The 24,175-nt window shown below is 34.6% G+C and overlaps 1 protein-coding gene across 2 annotated transcripts in view; it reads left to right on the top strand.

The window, feature by feature from the left end:
- DACH1 (dachshund family transcription factor 1) overlaps positions 1-24,175 on the top strand; it is a 425,922-nt gene that overhangs the window by 165,381 nt on the left and 236,366 nt on the right. For both annotated transcript variants that reach the window (XM_035003251.1, XM_035003250.1), the window contains exon 2: positions 14,529-14,644. In XM_035003251.1, the coding sequence (XP_034859142.1) occupies positions 14,529-14,644 (116 nt within the window). The remainder of the gene's footprint in view (positions 1-14,528; positions 14,645-24,175) is intronic.

A 24,175-nucleotide genomic window follows, 5' to 3' on the forward strand; every position in this document is an offset into this window, starting at 1 on the left:
ATATATGGCTATTTACTTCTAATGTAAATTTGTTCAGAGCTGAAACATTTCTATGATTAGTATGGCCATTCAGAGTGGAATTTGGCTGTCAGGCCTGATACTATTTAGCTCTTCTACCTTAGCAGTCTATGGTCTATTCAAGTTACTTCTCTCTCCATCATTCCATTCATCTGTAAAATGGGCCTAATGCCAATATTTTTCTGATAGTGTTACTGTGAAGGTTAAATCATACAATGCATATCAAAGTATTTAGCATAATGACAATCACATACTAAATTCAGTTATTTTTAAATCTGATGATTTTTCATCTCTATCTTGACAATAGCAGCTAACTTAATTTTCACTCAAATCTCATTATGAAAATCTACAAAATTGTGACCCATCATATTTCACATACTATCACTTCCTAAGTATGAATGCTATAATTAGATAATGCACTGCCCTTTTTGAATGCCCACTCTTCGACCCTCAGTATTTGCCTTGCCTTTTACAATATGTCCTTCAGTTACCAAGCTCACCCACCCCATTGGTTGTATTAGTACTACAGAATTCACACAATTAACTGCCCTCTGTACTGGAGGGTCAGGGAGGGCTGCAGAGAAAACAAGCCTTGGTTATTCCCTCAAAGGTCTTACACTATAACTGGAACTGTAATGCACATAAAAACATATGAAATCTATAAAGATGGTCTAGAAATTCTGTACAAATGGAGCATCCATGGAGGCCTTAACCTACCCATCATTTCTCATGCTCTACTTACTCTCTTAGAGCCCTTGATCATGCTGTTTGAAACTTTCATTGCCTTCTCACTTATCTCCATCAGTCAGAATCCACACTCATGTTTCAAGACACACAGCAGATGCTGATTCCCTCTTTATTGTATTTGAATATTTATTCTTTTTTTTTAATCACTTGAGCCTTAGTATCATAAGTAACTATATATTCTACCAATAAGAAATTCCTTTTTGGAGAAAAGGTTGTATTTTGTTGTCCTTGTCTCTGTCATAGAATCTAGGATGGGTCTATGTACCCACTGGTTACCCAACACATGTTTGTGGGCTCTACTAATGTTGGAAGAAAGGAACACATTGGAATGTGTCATTAGATATAGATTCATGGACTTTGAGAATCATTTTTTTCTGAACATGCATCTGAGGCAGAGCGCTAGATATCAGAAAGTCCTTCTAATAGATAAAGAAATTGACTGAAATACAGAATTCTATCATTTGTTTTAAAAAATAAATGTAATAGGGCGCCTGGGTGGCTCAGTTGGTTAAGCGACTGCCTTCGGCTCAGGTCATGATCCTGGAGTCCTGGGATCGAGTCCCGCATCGGGCTCCCTGCTCAGCGGGGGGTCTGCTTCTCCCTCTGCCCTCTTCCCTCTTGTGCTCTCTGTCTCTCATTTTCTCTCAAATAAATAAATAAAATCTTTAAAAAAATAAAAAATAAAAAAAAATAAATGTAATAGCTGTTATCTTCCTAGAATTCTCTGTAAAATAATGCTGGCCACAATACTTAACCATGAAACAGTTTTTCCATTTGAACCAATGAATAAGAAGATCTATACTTTTATTCATAGTAGCACTATGTCTTAACGTATCTCTGACTCAGTTCCCATATTTATAAAATGGATATATTTCTAACTCACAAAATCATTGAATTAAATGAAAGGATACGTATGAGGTGCTCAGAAGAATTCCTGGTACATATAAATATGTCAGCTCTAAATGTAAGTCCTTGGGGCGCCTGGGTGGCTCAGTCGGTTAAGCGGCTGCCTTCGGCTCAGGCCATGGTCTCAGGGTCCTGGGATCGAGCCCCGCATCGGGCTCCCTGCTCAGCGGAGAGCCTGCTTCTCCCTCTCCCTCTGCCTGCCGCTCTGCCTACTTGTGCTCTCTCTCTCTCTCTCTCTATCAAATAAATAAATAAAATCTTTAAAAAAATAAAAAAAATAAATATAAGTCCTTATTTAGTCATTTTAAGTAACACTAATAAGGCAATACTTTTTTTAGCTTTTTGGAACATGATGTGAGTATAGATAAATAAATGCAGAAATTTAAGAATTAACATAATGATTGGGATTTAAAGAGCAGCCTCTGCACAGTATTTTAGGAGAAAAAAACTCCCATGATAAAACAATGTCTATTCAAGCTTGAAAGGACAATTGTCGATGTCTTCTTCAACTCTGTGGTAGAGGCAGTTTATATCATAATTTCTTATAACATTGAGCATTAGTATTAAAAGGCCATTCATTAAAGAAAACACTTTCATAAAATATTAAATAGAATTCAATTAATGTAAATCATATTAATAGCAATGTTTGGTGCTTATGTAACATCTATGTCAGATAATGAATTAAGCATGTTATTAAATCTCTGCAGGCTGGAAACGGCATACCTTTGTCTGTCTTAATATAATCCTTTCATTAGTTCATAGGCCTAGAATTCTCCTGGGAGTATCAAAAAGTTGTCAGGAGGTCTCTGAATTCTGGGGGTGGTATCTGAATCTTTGTGCTTCATGACTACATTTCTTGACAGCTCCCCCATGCATACCCCCAGTGGAGGGGAATGATGAATGTGTTTTGTTTTGGTGTTTTTTCCTAACAGGTTTCTCAAATAAATTAGTTATGTACATTTTCTTCAGCTGTAGCAAACAACTTGTCAGTGGAAGGTGAAAACATGTATTTTAGGTGGGGTCAGCCATCTTACCTCTGCATTCACAAGCAGGAAGACAAGATTTTCTTAGTTTTGATTTCATAGATTCTGTTTTCAATCCTCATTTGAAGACACTTCTCTAAGCAACAGTAGTGTAATACAAACATAACTATTGCATCGACTTTTGTAATTTTTCAGTGTAGATGCTTATACCAAATGGTTTGTGTGTGTAGAGATTTACTTCACCAGAAATTTATGATTCTGATTGCTTTAGAACATCAAGATTGATGCATATTTACTGTAGTTTGTTTTCATCCTTATTGTTGTTGGTTAGTGATTATTTCTTTATATAATATTTTCATCTCGTATATTAAAAACATGTAGTAGGGGTGCCTGGCTGGCTCGGTCAGTAGAGCATGTAACTCTTAATCTCAGGGTTGTAAGTTCAAACCCAGTGTTGGGCCTACAGCTTACTTAAAAAAATACAGTAACAAGTGTGATCAAGATTGAGATAAAAATTATAGAAAAAAGCTAAAACTCAGTTGAGTCATTAAAGAGTTTACTTGTTCTGGATACAAACCCCTGTCAGAGTAAAATATTGGAAGGGAGATGGATTAATTACTGGGTAGAGTCAGATTTCATCTACACAATTGATTATATAACATCAACTTGTTTTTGAATTCCCCTAAAATGAAACATTTACAACATAGATACATTTAAAGTAGATAAATGAATCATAATATCCTAAAGACATTTTGCCAAAAATCAGTGCCTACCGACATGTCTAGCATATTTCTCAAGGTCAATATGGAGACGATATGGAGAGATGGGATGTGACCTATGAGACTATTTGAAAAAGATTATGTGCTAGATTGTGTGATACTTAGCATTTTAAGGAAGATGAGCATGGATTTGAGTAATTTGGGATTTCATTACAGAAGTGTTTGTTTGTGTGTGTGTGTAAGGGAGGGCTGTGCTTCTATGTGTGTTTTCTTACTCAGTCCCTTTTCCTCTTCTTCAGTTGACTAACTCCTGTTTGCTGATATCTCTTCTTTCCAGAAATACCCCTACTGTGTTATTCCTACAACAGTCCCTTGGAACTTTTACTGCAGTATTTAACATGATTTATTGCAATTCTTTATACGTCTATTTCCAAAAATAGACTGAGCTACTTGAACTCAGGGACAGTATCTTATTGGTATTTCCAGAACACATTATAAGGTCATGCACATTAACATTTAATGTTTGTTGACTAAATGAACAAACAAATATGCTACAGAGGCAGATTGCATGGTGCTCAGGGCTTGGCCTCTGGATCAGATTGCCTTGGTTCACAACCTGGCTCTGTAACTTTTTTTTTTAAGACTTATTTAAAAAAAAAAACAAACTTTTTTTAGAGAAGTTTTAGGTTTACAACAGAACTGAGCAGAAGGTACAGAGATTTCCATATACCCTCTGCCTTCACACAGGCACAGCCTCCTCCATTGTCAACATCCCCCACTGGAGAGGTACATTTGGGACAATTAATGAACCTACATTGACACATCATAATCACTCAGTCTGTAGTTTACATTAGGGTCCATTCTTGGTATTGTATATTCCATTGGGTTGGACAAATGAATAATGACCTGTATCCACCATTATTGTATCATGTATAGTATTTTCTTTGCCCTAAAAAACCTCTATCCTTTGCCTATTTATCCTAATACCCATCCCAACCCCACTCTACTACTTTTTATGTGTGGGATATTGAGTATGGCATTTTACTTTCTTGTGTTTCAATTTTCTCATCAGTAAAATAAGGATAATAATAATACCTATCTTAAAGTTTTGTTACGGATATTAGGAGTTGGATCACATAGTGAACTTAGCCCAGTGCCAGCCTACCAGTTAGATAATATAATACGACTGTGATTATTTCATTATTTTATGTACTATTCCACAATAAAATGAAAACATTTGGGAAGAGGGTATTCAGAGTGTTGGAAATGGCACCTGCTACAGAGGAGAGTTGGATATTATTTTGCGATTGGAGCAATGGGTGTATTTTGGGGTCAAATTCAAGATGATCTATAAAAACAGATTAATAGTCAACCAGAGCCACTGCACATTTAGGAACAGGTCATGGTATATGCCAGTGAAATAAAAGACTTAATACATTGCTATTGCATTGCTATTGGTTCAAAATCTAGCCAACAGTAATTGCAAAGAAGATCTACTGAATTTGAAATTTAAATCAAAAAATTTAAGAAATAAAGCTTTTTCTTTGTCACTATGGAGCCTATAGTTTGTATAAAAATTTAGTTTAGATAGTGCCTATTTTAGTTGGAATATCTTTTAATATTAAATTTAAATTTCATAGAATATGGTTTTGAGGTATGACAGGAACTGTGAAAAAGAAGCCGATAAAGTATTAAATCTTCTCAAAATCTTAAGGAAGCCATGTACTATTGTTTCTAATTATTTTAGGATTCGTCCCTTAAGGGATCATAGTCATTCTTTGTGGATAATTATAAAGAAAGATGTTTTGTGGTAGACCCATCTATGGCTTGAAAGGCTTATGAGAAGAAGAGAAAATTATAAGGTGATTAAAAGGTTAAAAATATTAGCTTTCTAGACAAGCATGTTGCTCAACAACATTTGCAAACAATGTCCTCACTGGGAGAAATATCATATATGCTGATGAACAGTATATGCTATGAAAATAAAAAAATAAACAATATTAAACATTTATATTTTTTAATTAAAACTTTAAGTTTCATTAAACTGCTTTTTAATCCACAAAATATTAATACAATCTGAATGTATTTTTATGATGAATCATTAGATATACTTCTAAGGTGTCACTTATCATTGATGTAAGTAAATAATTCATATAATATGCTTTGACAAAAATTAATCTTAAAAAATATATTCCCTAAATTAAGGAATTGAAACTAAGATTATTATATTAATTCTGAGATTAATATAACTAAATACATTACATTAATTTTAAAGAATTTTTTAATGTAGCCCATATGTATAGATTCTAAAAAAGGGGAGAAGGGCTTATAAATGTTAAGGACTGGATTATCCCAAGTATGTAACCTGTCCAACAAGGACTCTCTTTAGTATTTTGGCTGTCATTATTTGTTAACTTAGATGTTTATGAGTAGCTTAGTTACATTCTGATATGTTATAACTCTTTTGGGCATAATTTCTTATTCAGTATTTAGTAGCTCTAACTAAGCTGGAGATTCAGATATTTTGTCAGTGACCTGTGCAACAGGTTTTGTGTTAAATAAATTTCTGATACTATTTCAGGCCTAGATAGCGTGAGTTTTGAAGTCAGAGGCAGCAATAGTTCTTCTTCACCAGAGTAGCTAATTCCAACTCCTATTTATTTTTTGTTAGTGAAGATTTCAGTTTATTCATTTTAACCTTGTGTTTGAGTAATTATCAAGTCTTACAACTCATAGAATATGTGAATACCTGCTTTTCTTGTCCTTAGAGAATAATTCACATGTGACAATTGTCATGTGGCCTGTGACACAGCATGGCTTGGTAATGTTGAGGCACGAGGGATTTCCATAATTTAAATATAAGCATACTGTTAGGAAGAACATATTCCACTGGGTCATAAGTCTCTAAACAAACTCACTGGAAATAACTGGTTTCATGATAAACCAAGTTTCATGAATACCTATTTTACCACATTCTTAGAGATTAATAATACATATCAGCATAGTGAAAACTCTGAGAAACTGTCCCACAAAATAAAAGTATTAAAAGCTTTGGGGATGCCTGGGTGGCTCAGTCAGTTAAGCGTCTGCCTTCGGCTCAGGTCATGATCCCAGGGTCCTGGGATCAAGTCCCGCATCGGGCTCCTTGCTCCGCGGGGAGCCTGCTTCTCCCTCTGCCTCTGTCTCTCTCTCTGTCTCTCATGAATAAATAAATAAAATCTTTAAAAAAAAAATAAATAAAAGCTTTGGGAATTTGTGAAGTGCTTCCACAACACACATGCACTTTGAATAGAATTAACTGGGCATTTCCCAAATTAATTTGAGCACAGAACATTTTTTAAAAATTATTTTAAATTATTTTTCAAAGGAAATTTTATTTTGTGTTTGTATATGTATTTATTCAGTTATATACAGAATTTTCTTCTTAGTCTTGCTCAGTTTGCCATAACAAAATGCCATAAACTGGGTCACTTGAACAACAGAAAATTATTTTCTTATAGTTCTGGAGGTGGAAGTCTGAGATCAGGGTACCAGCATGGTACCTGATGGTGATGGCTCTCTTCATTGGTTATAGATGGCCTCCCCACTGTGTCCTCACATAGCTGAGAGAGAGCAAACAAGCTTTCTGGTGTCTCTAATTATAGGGTCCCTAATCTCATCATGAGGTCCTCACTGATATGTCCTCATCTAAGCTTAATTACCTCTCAAAGGCCCCATCTCCAAATACCATCACATTAGGGCTAGGGTCTCAACGTATGGCTGTGGGGGGAACACAATTCAGTTTATAACACCTGCCCTATAAAGAGTTGAGGGACTATTGGGTGCTTTGTGGTCATGAGCAGTAATCTGAGGGTGCTCTCCAAGTGTCAGCTGGTGATATTTTAAATGCCTGTCCCGTGGAACTTGGTATTTTGGTGACTGTGGGAAATCATCTCTTTGGTGAGTTGGTTCCTAACCTATTTGTACTGAGAAATACACATGGAAGTCCAAACAAATGAGAGATATGAGATTGAGAAAGTGCTCACATTCGCCATCATTGCAAAAAAAGTAATGTATCCTTCAAAGTTTTGCTGGCTATAGAAAAAAAAAGCTCTATGCAAAGGGAAAATATGGTAACAATATGCTTTCGGGATTATGTATATTGTTGTCTTTCAGAAAGTTGAAAAAATTCAACTAGCAAGTTAACAAGATCTTTCTAAGGGAAAAGTACCCATTTATAAACTGAGGATTATAAATCAGCTGCTTCTTTTAGTGAAATATATACATATATTAATCTTCAGAGGTTCTTTGCATTTTTTATTTTGATGGATCTATTTTATGAGGTTGATTTAATCTGGAAGATATCAATGATTATTTAAATTAATTTTATAGTTCTCACAAGGGTAATATTTTTACATATAATTATCTGCTTTTTATTTGATCTTTAGAACTGAACTATACAATAAAGATTAAGAGGATAAATTATATCTAGTTTGCTATGTGGAGAGGTAAATCTCAGGCACTGATCAAGTTTAGCCAGGATCATGGTTTGTCCACAATGAATTATCTAAAAAATATGGCCAGTCATTAAAGTGTTAAACAAATAATGTGAAAAAGTTTGTTTTTATATTTTAAATTAAGATATGCTTTGACAGATAATCTAAAATCTTCAGATATAGAAAAAATATGTATTACTTCAACCAGTGATTATCCCTTCTAATATGTTAGTATGTTTCCTTCCAGTCTTTTTTCTATATATGTTCATTGCTTTTTTACTTAATTTCCCTGTCTCTCTTGTGCTCCATTATGTGCATATCTGAAGGTTTTATCTTGCTTTTTTCATTTAATTTAGAACATAAGCATTTTCTCATAATCTCTTTATAAACTTCATTCTTCATGACTTCAGAATGTTCAAGTGGATATGTAAATCCTTAGGGAAATTGTACCTTTCCAATTAGAAATCTGAATGTGTGTGTGTGTGTGTGTGTGTCTTATATATTTGACTGTATATTTAGTCATAGTTCTCATACATTTTGGCTTGGCTTTGTAGAAGTAGTTTACTAGAAAAAAATATGCAGAATATAAGCACACAATTGGAATTTTCCTGGGGAGAAGGCAAATTAACTCTTGTAGATTCATGGAGCAAGCTACTTTCACCCCAAAATTCTTGTTTGTATTCCCAACTAAAGACTAAAATCAATGCTCACTTGCTGCCATGTATTTTAGTTCTGCACTACAGGCTATTTCATTTTGTCTTTCTCTTCAAAGAAGTGAGTGTGTCTTTATTCTTGCAACGCTAATGTCTAGCCCATTGCTTGTCCTATAGTAGCGCCTTTCTCTCAGATAGACGGATGAATGAATTGAACGTTTGAATGGAACCCTTCTTTAAGCGGGTAGGATTTAGAACCAAAATTTCTGCTAGTAGCTACTTTTGCATTTCCTAACTCATAACCATCACAGTCTCTTTCTGGATTTTACATGTTTCTCTGTTCCAACTCTCAGGAAGAAAATTGAACTTAATTTCTGAAAAACTACAGAAAAGATTAGCAGAAGATGATGTCTATGGAGAAGGTTGGGGATTGAAAACTCTGTGATGTACCCTCCCTCTAACATTTTAAATGCCTCCACTCTTTGGATGCATTTAGCTTCTTATTAATTCATATCACTTTAGTGTTCTTTTGTTAAGTTGGATTTTTACTTCACCCTGAATAAGTACAATAAAGGACTAGGAAGAGTTGGTAAACATTATACAGTTGTGGGAGAGAGACAGAAATTAGCATGAGACTGATTTAATGGTGTGAACTAAGGAGAGACATCTGCCCAGGGATCTGTCTGGAAAAGAAAGCTTTTTTATTCAGAACTGCAGGAAAGAGCGTGCCTGGGTGGATCCCTAAGTAAGTGAGATATTAAGTGTGGAGTTAGACACCTCTAAGCCATTGCTCTCCTCTTTTAATGCAGATGGTTGAAAATACTAAAGGATGCACTATGGCTGATGTGTAAAGCTGGCAAAAACAATTACCAAAGTCATAAGTTTGATTTCATTCAAGCTGTTAAAGGTAATAATTTATTTAAGTGAGGTCTTCTGCTTTATTAGAATTAGGAAAGTTCAGCTGCTCTAATCCTCTTGGGTAGAGCTGGGTTACTGTTACAGGTAAGATGGCTTTAAGGCGGCTACTACTGAGGCCATTGATCCTTCCAACAGGAAATGCTTTTGCTGATTGTTTCATTTCTTCTTTTCGGTTAAGTTTTTATTTTTTCTTTCCAAGAATAACTTCTTTCTTACAAAGTAAACAGGTCCACTTAAAAAAAAAAAAGTCCTAATTTAATCGGATGTTTTCAGAGAAGTTACAGCTAACCTGTGGCTTGATTAAGGCCACACTTTCTAGTAAATTGGTAGAGCCAGCATTTGAAGATTGAGTTATCAAGACAATACGTGTGTGGCCAGAAGGCCACAGTACCACAATGGTTCTCTTGGAATTTCCCTAAAGCTCTGTGGAAAGTAATTTAAATATTCAAGTATTTTACAATTTGGTTCTCTTCCCTAGAGACAAACCCTCTGTTAGTTAGTGACTAAGACTGCAGTAAAGGTAAAACACCAAACCCTTCAATAAGAGGAACTAACCGAACTATAGGTCATGGAGGATAGAGGAAAGTCTTGTTAATAAATAAACCTTCTAACTTCCCCTCTGCCAGGAAGTTATGTATAACTCCAAGGAGAGGTTCTAGTGGTCTTACTCTTATTCTGGAAAATTCTTATTCAAGTGTGAGTGACTTGACTATCCTTCCAAATCTTTTCTTCCAGTCCCTTCCATTCTTTGAGTAGATATCTCAAAACTGTACTCTCTTCTAATTGTAAAGTAATCCTCAGTAGGGTGTTAGTTGATGGCTTTAGGCCGTTACTACCACCAGGGGTATTTGCATTTTAATGGAAGGCTTTAAAAGATCTTAAGGCTTCAAGACTGAAAGCAGTAAATCTCTATTGGCGGAATTGGAGGCAGTGTGATAGATTGGGCAGGAGATATCTGGGGTGAAAGGAGCCCACTGGGTCTATTCTAATCACAGCGTGAACTAACGTGTTCCTACTTAGTAGCCTGACTTCCACTTCCAGAGTGAGGGCAGTGAGGATAGCTCCTGTGGCCTAAATAATAAAGTACTCTTAAACAGTTGCATTTTCTTTAAAAGCAAAACAAATTAAAGGGCTAAAACTTTCAAATGTTAGTTTCCTTTTCCTTTCCCACTTTCTCCATGGCATCTTGCTTGAGATCTCTCAGTATCTCTGTGTTCTTTCTCTGGACCTCTGATGTAATTTTTAAAAATTTTTTTAAATTTTATTATGTTATGTTAATCACCATACATTACTTTGATGTAGTTTCCATGATATGCAGAATATAAGCACACAATTGGAATTTTCCTGGGGAGAAGGCAAATGAACTCTTGTAGATTCATGGAGCAAGCTACTTTCACCCCGAAATTCTTTTATAACACCCAGTGCTCCATTTAGTATGTGCCCTCTTTAATACCCATCACCAGGCTAACCCATCCTCCCACCCCCCTCCCCTCTAGAACCCTCAGTTTGTTTCTCAGAGCCATAGTCTCTCATGGTTCGTCTCCCCCTGAGGTCCCCCCCTTCATTTTTCCCTTCCTGCTAACTTTTTTTTTTTAACATATAATGTATTATTTGTTTCAGAAGTACAGGTCTGTGATTCAACAGTCTTACACAATTCACAGCGCTCACCATAGCACATACCCTCCCCAATGTCTGTCATCCAGCCACCCCATCCCTCCCACCCCCCACCACTCCAGCAACCCTCAGTTTGTTTCCTGAGATTAAGAATTCCTCATATCAGTGAGATCATATGATACATGTCTTTCTCTGATTGACTTATTTCGCTCAGCATAATACCCTCCAGTTCCATCCACATTGTTGCAAATGGCAAGATTTCATTCCTTTTGATGGCTGCATAATATTCCATTGTATATATACATTACATCTTCTTTATCCATTCATCTGTTGATGGACATCTTGGCTTTTTCCATAGTTTGGCTATTGTGGACATTCCTGCTATAAACATCGGGGTGCACATACCCCTTTGGATCCCTACCTCTGATGTAATTTAGGATTATCCTGACACTCAAAATTCCAAGCTTTTGTCATACCTTACTTTTCATTTCCTGGAAACTTCAAGACCACTGGAATGGATGACGTAGAATACTTGACGAATTTTGGGGAAAGGGCTTCCTAAGTTGGATTAAAACTTATTTAAATACATAAAGTGAAAAGAAGAAAAAAAGAAAGAAAATAAATATATATAGTAATCCGGGCACTGAGTTAAGTTTTTAGGACACAAAGATATATTTTATACACTTTCTGCCATGTATGCTGGAGAGTAAAACAAATGCACAGATTACTATGATCAGTGCAGAGAGAGCTATAATAGAATTGTTCACCATGGGTTATCATGGTGCATAGAAAGCATACTAACTAGAAGTGGTTAGTAAGAAGGATAGTTAAAGTTTAGCCAAGTTTAGCCAGGTGAATGGGGATGAGGGTGAGTTGGTGTAGAAAAGGCCTTGGTGGCAAAGGAGGCAGCATCTATAAAGGTGGTGTAATGGGAGACCAAAGCAACTTGTGACACACTTCATTTAGGGGGGCCATGAATGTAAGAATAAAATGGTGAGATTGGAAAAGTAGGCAGGGGCCAAGCATTGGAAGGCTTTGGTGCCGTGGTAAGGAGTGTGAATCTTATGGAGAACTACTGATATTTTTAAGCAAATGGAAAACATGAATCAAATTTGCATTTTAGAAAAATCCTTCTGAGATCAGTATGGAGAGTTGTCTTGACTCTGGGCTCTAGGCTTTATAGTGGAACGAAGTTGGAGGTAGATCTTAGAGGAGTTCAGAAGGCTGTAATAGTAGGTCAAATAAGAAATGAGGGATTGACCTGGAAGATAGAAGTAGGGATAGAGAAAGGAGAATGGTTCAGAGAGACATCTTCATTGGGATGATATTTGGGTGTACAGGGGGGAAGTTGGGGGAGTGGGGGAGAAACAGCTGAGTCCTGGATTTTTGGCTTAGTTGGTTAGGTGCCATTTTGCTGAACCAGGGAAAGAGAGAGAGGTTTTAATGGGGAAGATGAGTTCAGATTTGGACAAGTTGAGTCTTAGATTATTAAAGAACATCTAAACAGAGATTTCCAGTAGACAGGCATTAATCTATGTGAATCCCAGGAGGAAGACCTAGGCTGTAGATATACATTTAGCCATTATTCCTTAGCATCTCAGGGATATCAATAGCAGGATTACTCAGGAAGAATGGAGACTATCAGAGGGCTGTTGATTAACCCTAGGCACATAACATAACAAGAGTTAAAGAAACAGCTGAAGATGAAGAATAATAATGACAAATAAGAATAAGTAGCCAGACAGATACTATAATATGAGGGAGAATGTCCTTATGGAATAGCAAAACAAACTCACAGTCTCCTTGCTTTTGGTTCAAAGCCCTTCAGGATCTGGCCCCAGGCAGTAAATCTAGCATTATCCCTCTTCGCTCCTCATCTTTCTTGACCTATTTTGGCTCAATGGAGATAATCCTGTACATTCATACTTTGGCATGTTTCCATTCATCTCTCATATTCTCACTGGAGTGCACTTTTCTTCCATTATTTTCCTCTCCATGCCTACTTAACTCATCCTGCAGAATACTCTTCTAATGCTTCTACTGCCATGAAATCTCATCTCCCTTCCCTCAACATGGAAGTATCATCATGTAGCCTAACCTCCAATCAGTATTCAGATTGTAACTTTCTTATGACACTTAGCACATTCTGGCATGTGCCATAGTTATTTATGCACCAGATTGTCCCTCTTAGGCAAGAGCATAAACTCCTGAAGACTAAAGAACCCATTCTTCCAAATTAATCTCCACAGTGTACTGCTTTGAAAACAGCAAGTGCTTAATAATTGTTAAATGATCACATATATTACTTACACTAAATAATAAAGGCAAGATCTTTGAATCTTCTGATGAGGCAAAGGATCTCAGTTGAGGCTCACATGGAAATGTGAACTTATGAAGGCTCTTTCTGGTGGTTCTGAGATGTCTAGGCACATATTGCCCAGACGATGGAAAAACATTTCACAAAAGCGGATTCATGATACAGGGGCAGAAAGGAGAAACATAATGCTAAGTGTGTTTGTTTCAAGAATTGCTAAAATTATATTCTTCATGTTATTCTCATGCAAAAATAGTAAACGCTTACCACCTTTTCACCTTGTGCTTTTAAAATTTTAAAAGTTAATCTCATGAAATAGGCATGTAAAGGACAAGTACCGCTAAAACACAAACACAATGTATTTTTATTTATCCTAAAGGCAGATATAAAATGCTATACTGGCAGTTTCTCAACGACGTCCTCCAAATAATCCTAAGCCCTTCCAGTTTATTTTAGTGGATTAAAGTAAAGCAACCTAGTGGGGCTGTTCATTTAAATAGAATAGGGTTAAATGATAACTTGACTTATCTTTTAAATGACAAAAAATAAAGAAATTGCAAGACCTTTTCACACATTAGATATGTATTGTCATTTATCATCTAGATATCAGGCTAGCAGTGCGAAGTAATAAAACATATCATCGAAAAATGTGCTATAGGTCTGAATCACTCTTTCATTCCACCTCCCAGCTAACTGTAGTATTAAATCAAACAAGCAGAACATTTCCTTAGGCAGCCATTGCCTTTTAATTTCCCGAAGAACCTTAAAATATCATTCATTACAAGTACTACACATATTTGGTTTTTAAAAGTCTCATAAATCAATAGCAGGCTGACTGTAATAATTATTACAAGTTAGTGCATAATTTTCGTGCTGAAGGCTGCATGCAGAACTTTAGCATATGCAAACGAGGCAATTCAAACTGTGTATAGATATTAATATGAAGAAGCAGGTAACGAGGTGCAGGCTATGAATTATGCATCAAGAGTGGCTGATCTTCAATGAGGAAAATGAATTCAGCATGTAATCTAATTAGTGATGGAAGTCTATTACATCTAACTGCAAAAGCAACCGTCCTTGAAACAAATTTATTTACAGTCCATGTTACCACTTGAAACAACTTTGAAATGATGTGTAAGACAACAGCTTAATTGTAAAAATTTTTTGTTTGTTTGTTTCAGTTCTAGACCTGGAAGGCCTCCTAAGAGGACTCAAAGTGTCACCTCCCCAGAGAACTCTCATATCATGCCACATTCTGTCCCTGGCCTCATGTCTCCTGGGATAATCCCACCAACAGGTAAGAATACTACCCATTTATACCAAAAACATTAAAAGTCAGCCAATGTCATAGTTCTTATATATGTATATGTATGTTTACATAGATATTTATACCCATCAATTGTGTTTTGTGCACACTAACATTATGTTACCGATGAGAATTTCTTGCAAAACTGCATTAGGGTTATCATCATTTCTTTATTTAAAATAAAATGAAAGGAGCTAAATCGAGCACAGTGCTAGGAGTGATTCTAATTAATCCTCTCACTAATTTCAAACAACAAATTATTATCCCTATTTTCCTGGTAAGTAATCAAAGCTAGGAGAGAATCAAGTGACTCTCCCAAGGTCAATTAGCTTGTAACTGTTAGTGGTTATTCAAATTCAGGTCTCTGGATTCTAAATTTATGTTTTCATTCATAAGAACTCCGAAAGAGACTGAAATGCACCCAAACAAGACAGTAACTATGTCAATAAAATATCTCCTCTATTTTTTCAAACTACAGTGTGAATACATTTCCATTAGAAACATCTGAAAGATGGTCACTTCTGGAATTTTAAAAATGTGCAAGAAAAAAGAATAGTCTTGACTGCATAAGTTCCATACCACAAACAACTTTAATAATGCACTATATACAAAAATAACTCATTTGATTCTACCCCTTGGATGTGTTCATTGAGTCTTTTATTTACTTAACACGTTTGCCCACTTTCCATGTTTCATCTAAACCAATGAGCAAATTAAAATAATAATTACAGTGATTTTATTTATATTCATTCTTACCATCACCAGGAGATTATTGAGGAGATATACATATAAACACAATTGCCATGTAACACAAACTGATACAGGAAGAATAATCTGGCAAGATGAGGAGAGAGTCTTCCTCTTTTCTCTGAATTCCCGTATCAGTGTTTTCTTTTATTTTGTAACATTTCTCTTTCTCTATGCTATGATACCATTATGGATAATCTGATTTCATATTCCAAATTTGGTAGAAAGCTCTTTGAAGGCATGATTATTTTAATTCAACTTTATTTTTGTGAGAATGCCTGAACAGTTCTTTCACCTTTGTGGACCTTTATCAAACATCTGTTGAGTTGAATTTCAAACCATTTGTTCATTTTATATATTTAATCTTTTTCCAGTAAGGTACCATGGTATATACTTAACAGCAAATTATTTAAAGTGCCACAGAGAGTTGTATTTTTATGCTAATTTTGCAGATGAAAATTTGAGACAGAGAAAAATGAAATCAATAGCTGAAAATGACCCAATTACAGAACGAGTATCATCATTTCCATTTGTTTAATTAGTCGTGTTTCTCAAGTGATTGAATCCTACTGGCTGAAATTCTAATTCCAAATTTGAGATTCAGAAAAGAAATAGGCAGTGCTTTGTTAAATTTAACTGTTTTTATTTAGATAAAATTTCCTGATCTGAAAATTTGGCGATTTTTTGGTACCATATAGCCTAGATGTAACTAAAATCTTAACTGTTCATATTTTATGCTTGAAAGACTCAGGTGTGCTAGAAGAAAGAATTGTTGACTTAATTAACTTCTCAATGAACTGTGTTATGGGGATTTTAAAAAATCATTTTAATAATCATTATTCTGTATTTGAAAATTTTGCGTTGCAGTTATCTTATGGGTGAAACGTATTTTAGATTGTATTCATATTAAGATAAGGAAGATCTGGTTCCAAATCATCAACATCATCAACATTTAATCTTTTGAGGGGAAGACAATAAATAGTTTGTTATCAAAATAGTGAAGAAATAAGATGATTTCATCACAGTCTAAGTATAGCAACACCTCACATAGTTAACAGCATCATGTAACTTTAGGGTAAGTAAAGTTTCTAAGTGATGATCATATGCCAAAACTGAAAATCAAAATATTAAGTTATTTTCCATAGACCCCTTTCTGAAATATATAATTCCCTGGCTTGGTGAACAGAGACACCGAAGATAATTTAAACTTGACTCATTATTATGGACATTCATTTTTGAAGTAGGATCAATTTCATGTATTTCAGTTGCTGTGATGTTCTTCTCAAACATGTTTTTTTGTTGTTGTTGTTGTTGTTTGTTTGTTTGTTTACTTTTGTTCTTCTTAGTATGTCATGAACCCAGAAAACAGAATTTCTTTCAAGCTTATTATGCATTATATTGAAAAAGACCTTAAAGAGTCATGTTCTAGAAAATTTGTTTTAGATGAGGAAATAGAGGCTCATCAAGAGGGTAAAATGGATTGAAAAGTAGGTTTTGAACAGCTCAGTGCTCTATAGAGCCCAGCAAATGACTTTAAGACATGGGGAGCATGGCCTTACTATTAGCTATTTCACTTACTTTCTTTTTTATTTGTTTGTTTCAAGTTTTTATTTAAATTTTAGTTAGTTTACATGTAGTGTAAATTTTAGTTAGTTAAATTTTAGTTAGTTTACATATAGTGTAATATTAGTTTCAGGAGTAGAATTTGTGTGTCATCACTTACATATAATACCCAGTGCTCATCACAAGTGCCCCCCTTAACACCCATCATCCCTTCAGCCCACCCCCCCACCCACCTTCCCTCCAGCAACCCTCAGTTTGTTCTCTAGAGTTAAGAGTCTCTTATGGTTTGCCTCCCCTCTCTTTTTTCCTTTCTCCTATAAATTCCACATATATTTCACTTACTTTCAACTTTCAGAGATTATCCAAAGATTTATACCTGCCAGGAATTTGTTGCACATGAATTCTGTTATCTTAATATATTTGATGTGATTGCTTTTTCTGCACAAAATTTTTCTAGATGGAGAAGTTTAGATTTTAGTTGAACACAGACTAATATTTCCATCCCTTGGATTATTTACTCACTTTAAACATTAACTGGAAATCCAATGGTCTTAAAGAAATCTTATAGTTCTCAAAAGAGTGTACACTTTTCTCCCAAGGAGAACTTAGTGTATTCAGGGAATATGATTTACTATGAATATATAGAATTTTATGTGCCGGGACTTTATTTATATTTGCTACTTTCTTTTCTATATTCGTGACTTTCTTTAAAAAAAAACACATTTTTTTTTCTTTCTAAGATGGGGAATGTGAAGTGTGTTAGTTATTTTTTTAAACTTAATGAAGAAGTTACATATCAGTATTGTTGATATTAAGCAAAGTAGTTTGATGATGTTTCTACTATGTTTTTAACCTGTGGGTTTGGAATTTTAAAAAATGTATTTCCAAGAGTCTATAGTTATATCAGTATCTTTAAAAGGCCTGGAAATCATGTTTCTAAAACTAGTAAAACAAACAAACAGCATTTAATACTCAAGAAAACAAAGAAAGAAAACAAACAACCCCTGTCCCTAAAATCCCAAATCCTTTCTAAAATTTAAATTGTAACCTACTGTGAACATTGACCTGTACTTTTGGACTCACAGTATTACCATTTGAAAAGTATAAACAATGCAAATTTACCTTTGACGTTGCCAAAATTGGTCCTGTGAAAAAGAAAATTTATTAATTTTGACAAATTTATAAAAATCTATCAGTTTGTTCTTAATCATTCCCTCATGTTTTCTTTTCAAGAATTGAACATTGGAATTAAATGATAATCTTTCCTGGAGGCATCTGTTTTCTCAGGAAAAAAAGAAGACTATCTTTATGTTTGTTTTTTTTTAAGTATTTTCCCAGCCCTAATATTATGTACTTAGGTATCTATAATTAAAAGAAAAACTTTGAGATTGCTTATCAAGTTTTTATTTGTTATTTTGGTCACTTGAGTGGGCTTGTGTGTAACCTTAGAAGGGGGCGTGGGCAGATGGTGATAATTTCCAAAATTTATGGTTGTCACAGGATGCCATGGCAACCAGAAGTGGAAGTTAATGAAAGAAAGAGGGCTCTTTGTAGAGTCTTACAACGCAATGCCCCCTGTAGTGCTCTCTACACTTATTTGGACTGAGTACATGTCATAAATCATTTTTGATAACAAATACCAGTTTGGAATAAATTTATCCTAGCAACAGAGTTCCAATAACATTCGTACTTTTTATAGAATTGTGTCCATTTTACAATTAAGGGAAGAGTTATTTAGGAATTCTAAATATTCCCCTCTTGTGCCAGGAGTGCAATTTGGCTAGTGTATTTGGCCAACTTCCTGATTTTTATCTTTAGGGCAGAATGCAAACTAGTTTTGAAATACAATTTTATATAAGTATTAAGAAGTAACTCGGTGAGACCCAAATAGTTGCATTTGACTTAGAAAAAAAAAAACAATTTAAATATACGCAAACTGAATGAATGATTTATAGTTTTGCTTCTTGAGCATATCTTTCTCACTGTGACCTTGTCGGCACATAACCAATATGCATTCAAGATAAAGAAAGCAATTGTAAATACATGTGCATTATGCCTAAAAAGTAAGAACTTCTAAGCGCAATTTTACCATTTTGGAAAAAATACTAGACCAGGACAATGTTAATCCAAAGTTAATCCCATTGAAACATTCTTTTCTTAAAAAACAAAAAGATGATAGGAAAGTATTCTCATGTGTATTTGTAATTCAAAGAAGTATACCCAAAGTTTATATATTTTTATTTTTCTGGCTAAATGCTACTAACTAACCGGCAACAACATTTGAACTACCCTTTTTTGCATTATCAGCATTTGTAACATCTTAAATGCATTAAACATTTCCACTTCTGGGGAGAAAATTCATAGTATGGAAATGTGCCTTGTATTTTGAGAAGTTTATTAAAACAAATGCATTGTATTCCCTGGGGAGACTCACAAGTAAGGAAAACTGAAAAATGCACAAGTAAAACAGCCATGAGTGGATTGATTGTCTTCACTAATAAATTAAACATAACAATCTACTGAATGCTTTACTCAAAGAGTAAATATGATACAAACGATTTAAACCATTAATGTTATGTAGTATGTGTATGCATGCATTTTCATACATTTATATGTGGTAAACGTTTGTGAACTTCAATCACTAGACATTTTGAGGCTAGTGCATTTAACGTATCAGTATTTAATGCATGTTCCCTTTATGTTTTTCTTGAAGGGAAAAAGAAAATATCTTGTTTGTTTGTTTTTTTTTTGAAAGGCCAGCTTAAACACTAGACTTCATCATATAACTTACTTAGTTTTAAAACTTTTACTGGATACTGTGTTGGTTACCTGGGGCTGCTGTAACAAATTATCCCATCCTTTGGTGACTTAAGTAAATGAAAATTTGTTCTCTCATAATTCTGTAGAAATCCAACATTGGTATCATTCTGCCAGATCAAGGAGTCAGCAGGGCCACACTGCCTCTGGGGGCTCTTGGGGATCCTTTGTTCCTTGACTCTGAGCTTCTAGTAACTGCCAGCATTTCTTCTTGGTTGGTAGTTCCCTCCCTCTAATTTCTGCCTTTTCCTGTGTGTGTGTGTGTGTGTGTGTGCACGCGCAGGCACAGGTGTATAAAATTCCGCCTCTCTTGTAAGGACATTTGTGAACATATTTAGACCTCATTAGATAATCCAGGCAAATATTCTCATCTCGAGATCCTTAACATAATCACGTCTGCAAAATATCTTTTTCCATAGAAAGTGGCGTTCATAGGTTCCCTACATAAGGATATGGGCATAAACTGAGGGTCATATTAGCTTACCACTTCTGGCAAGTCGCTGGGTGAGGTACTCTGAAGGGCCAAAGCGTGGTGTTGTAGACATGCGTTTGGGAGATTTTTGTGATTTTTGTTCGCTGTGGTATCCCAGGATGTAGACTACTGCTTGCCACAGAAGCAGATATTGAAAATAAATATTTGTTCAGTGAATATGGCTAATATATGTTTAGTAAAGGATTTCTGAAATGAATTATTAGGCTTCCAAGTTGCAAATTTAAACAGTGGTGTTACATAATGTACTTTAAAAATCCTATTAAGCATGGGTTAGACTCCAGATTAAAGACTCAGAGGGTAGAGCCTAAAGGAGGTGTACTAAGTAAATGGAGGGCTTTAATTCATTTGTTTATAGGTTATGATGGCTACATTTAAGTATTATCATCAACACTTGATGAAATTTATATCTCCAAATTGATACTCTAGAGAAGCAATATTTATGGAAATAAATGGCAACATAGAACTCATTAGTCTTTAAAATTCCTGCATATTATATACTATATTATATGGTTCTTAAGGATTGGAATCCTCATTGTGCCCACAGTATCTTGATATAGAATTAGTTTAATACATATATGAATAAAATATAGCTCATAATTTAACTAAGTGTACATACAGCTTTGGTATGAGGAACTATATAATAAATATATTTACTTTATCAAATTTGTAATATGTATTAGAATCAAGCATTTCAGTCCAATCACAATATGCCCCGGGTCTATTACTTGCATAATAGAAATTCATAAATGTCTTTTTTTCTAAGCTTTTAGAGCAAAGATCTGTTATTTTGAGATTTAATTAAGTAACCACATATTACTAGACTTCTGGACAGGCCTCCCATCTACTTAATTTAGAAGAAAATTACAGCCCTTTCCATAATTTGTTTCTCTCTTCCAAGTTTCTATTGAGTTCTGTGTTCTTACATGCCTACACTGGGCCATAGTATGTGTTATAATCTACTTACACTTCTCTCTCAGTAGATTTGAAGTAATGAAGTTGCTAGTATCCGTAATTGACTAATTGCAAGGCATTATTTGCTTCTTTTTTAGTAATATGATGCCTCCTTTGACAGAAGAGAAGTTTATTTACATTAAGAAAAGCAAATAAGATTTGAGTCAACTTTTGATTATGATAGTGGATGGTGTGTGGATTAGTTGGGGCTTTGTGGATCGAATAAGATTTTCTCATTCCCTTCTAATTATAAAACTTGATGATTCTATTTCATTTTCCTTTGAATTATCCTTCCAAACTTGACATGGATCCTTTCTAGTTAAAAAATATCCATCTTTCTGGGTCTATATTCTTATATATTTTTATTGTTTTAAAAATTATTTTAAAAAACTACTTTTGAGATGAATGCTTCATATTTATAGGTTATCAAATTTTTTGTTACATGTTCATTCGTGGATGGAATAGTTAACTCATGGGTAGAACAATGACTAGAGTAAGCTAGCAAATACTTTTTTTCAGTTGAAAGAAATTTTTAAATGCTTTTTCCTCCTTTGTTCTCTTTGCCCTTCTTTCACAAGTACTCCATGAAGGGGTACATAGCTGCAAAATTAATAGATAGGAGGAAATGGCAATCCTATGGCCATGGTAGGATTTGGAGCCAAAGGTAGAAAAAATAGTATTATTTTAACGTAAAGATCATCACAAATGGTAGTAGAAAGACATGAACTCTTAAAGGGATTTAAATGAAACACTTTGGCCTTTACCACAAATTACTTTGATTTGACTTTCCAATTTAAAAAATAAAGTCCCCAAAAGAGGAGTCAGTTCTTAAAAATCGTAGGAATCTTCCAACCAGACTACTTTTTAAATACGTAATAATTAAGTCAAATGTTTTGGTCCTTCATTCCTTCATTGATATACAAGAATGTTTTTATTATATCAAAATTCTTTTTCTCATTGAATCGCCATGAATGTCAAATGATACAATTTGTAGTAACATTCTGAAAATGAAGTTAAAGTATTATTATTGTAATTGAACTGGCTGATCCAGGTGTTATTGATTATTACTGCTGACTTTCTTTCCTTCCTTCCTTCCTTCCTTCCTTCCTTCCTTCCTTCCTTCCTTCCTTCCTTCCTTTCTTTTTTTCTCTCTCTTTCTCTCTCTCTCTTTCTCTTTCTTTCTCTCTTTCTCTTTCTTTCTTCTTTCTTTCTTTCTCTTTCTTTCTTTCCTTCTTTCCTTCTTTCTTTTTTCTTTCTCTTTCTTTCTCTCTTTCTCTCTTTCTTTCTCTTTCTTTCTTCTTTCTTCTTTCTTTCTTCTTTCTTCTTTCTTTCTTTTCTTCTTTCTTTCTTTCTTTCTTTCTTTCTTTCTTTCTTTCTTTCTTTCTTTCTTTTCTTTCTTTCTTTTTCTTTCTTTCTTTCTTTTTCTTTCTTTCGAGAGAGTGTCCACACAAGTAGTGGCAGGTGTGGGGGGAGCTGAGGGAGAGGGAGAGAGAGAATCTTAAGGAGGCTCCACACCCAGCACAGAGGCCAACACAGGCCCTGATCTCATGACCCTGAGATCATGACCTGAGCTGAAATCAAGAGTCATTTGCTTAACTGACTGAACCACCCAAGTGCCCCTTATTTTCTATGCTCACATCAACACCACTGGATTTAAGAAAAAAATGATAACTTTAAAAAATATAGAGCTTAGGTTTAGAAAGTCTCAGTTTGGCAAATTATTCAAATTCATATAAATGTACTCTTTAGAGTACACTAAAATTTGTTATTACATGTTTACTTTTCAGGATTTAATGACAATGAGTTCTTTTTATAAATTTTCATCTGTGAGCAGAATAAGCTGTATGGATATGAAATGTCATTGGTACTGTTATATGTTTAAACTGTGATATTTTGCTTTCAGAAATATGCATACTACAAATGGTAGTAGACCTTAAAAATGGAGATTGCTCTGAATTGATTACAGCTGTATGCTGTGCTATTTAATTGTTGCAAATGAATTGACATATACTGTAAACAATGAAGCTGGTTTTCAAAATGATAAAACTGTAACCTAATTCAATAAATTGAATCAGATTACACAAACACTTTTGCACTTCATTAAGGAAGTAGTCAGTATAATTAATGTGAGAGCTTTTTATCATGTTCACTTGTTGATATATGACTAAGGATATATACACAGTAGACTAAACTCTTTCAAGATCTTTGTGCCATTTTACATTTTAACTAAAGCTGCCAGAAGCCTTATTCCTAGAGAAGACCACCATGGATTTAATTCTTTTATCTTTGTTGGTATTGGAATACAATGAGTAGGTTTTGATTCTTTTTAAAGGACATGTATTTTCCAAACAACATGGTATTGTGATGTTGCTCCTCCTAACCTAGAACCAAAAAGTCTGGCTTTCATTCTCTTCAGCACTTGCTAGCAGTGTGGCCTTGACTAACACTATCTGGACTCAACTGTTCAATTATCACAAGGTAGGTACTGCTACCTCAGACGTCATTTTAGAAGGAAAAAAAAAATGCTAAGAGACTTGTTCAAAGCTTCACTATTATGTGATAGAGTTAGTTTTCAGTTCAAGTTTTCTGACTCCAGTTTACTGGTTATTTTCCTACATCAAGCTGCCTTCTGAAATACTTTATCATCCACAAACCAAACATCATAAGATCTGCCGTATCTCCTACCTGACAGGACTTTGTGAAGAAGCTAATGTAGCACAAAATGCTTTGCAAAGTCTTATAGAGCAAGATGTCATCTGATATTTAGTTCTATTATGATGATTTTCAAAACAGGACTTATGCCTGTTCCAAATAGAATACCAGTTATATATCTCTCTGAGCATAACAGTTCTGGGAATAATGGGCCCTTTCCCATATTTATGGCATCAGATTATAATCATTTCCTCTGTTTTTTAAAAAATTGTTTTTGTATCTTCCAATTAGCTCAAATA

Source organism: Mirounga leonina, unplaced genomic scaffold (assembly GCF_011800145.1).
Source record: "Mirounga leonina isolate KUSES-001 unplaced genomic scaffold, KU_Mleo_1.0 Mir_127, whole genome shotgun sequence".
Taxonomy (NCBI): Eukaryota; Metazoa; Chordata; class Mammalia; order Carnivora; family Phocidae; genus Mirounga; species Mirounga leonina.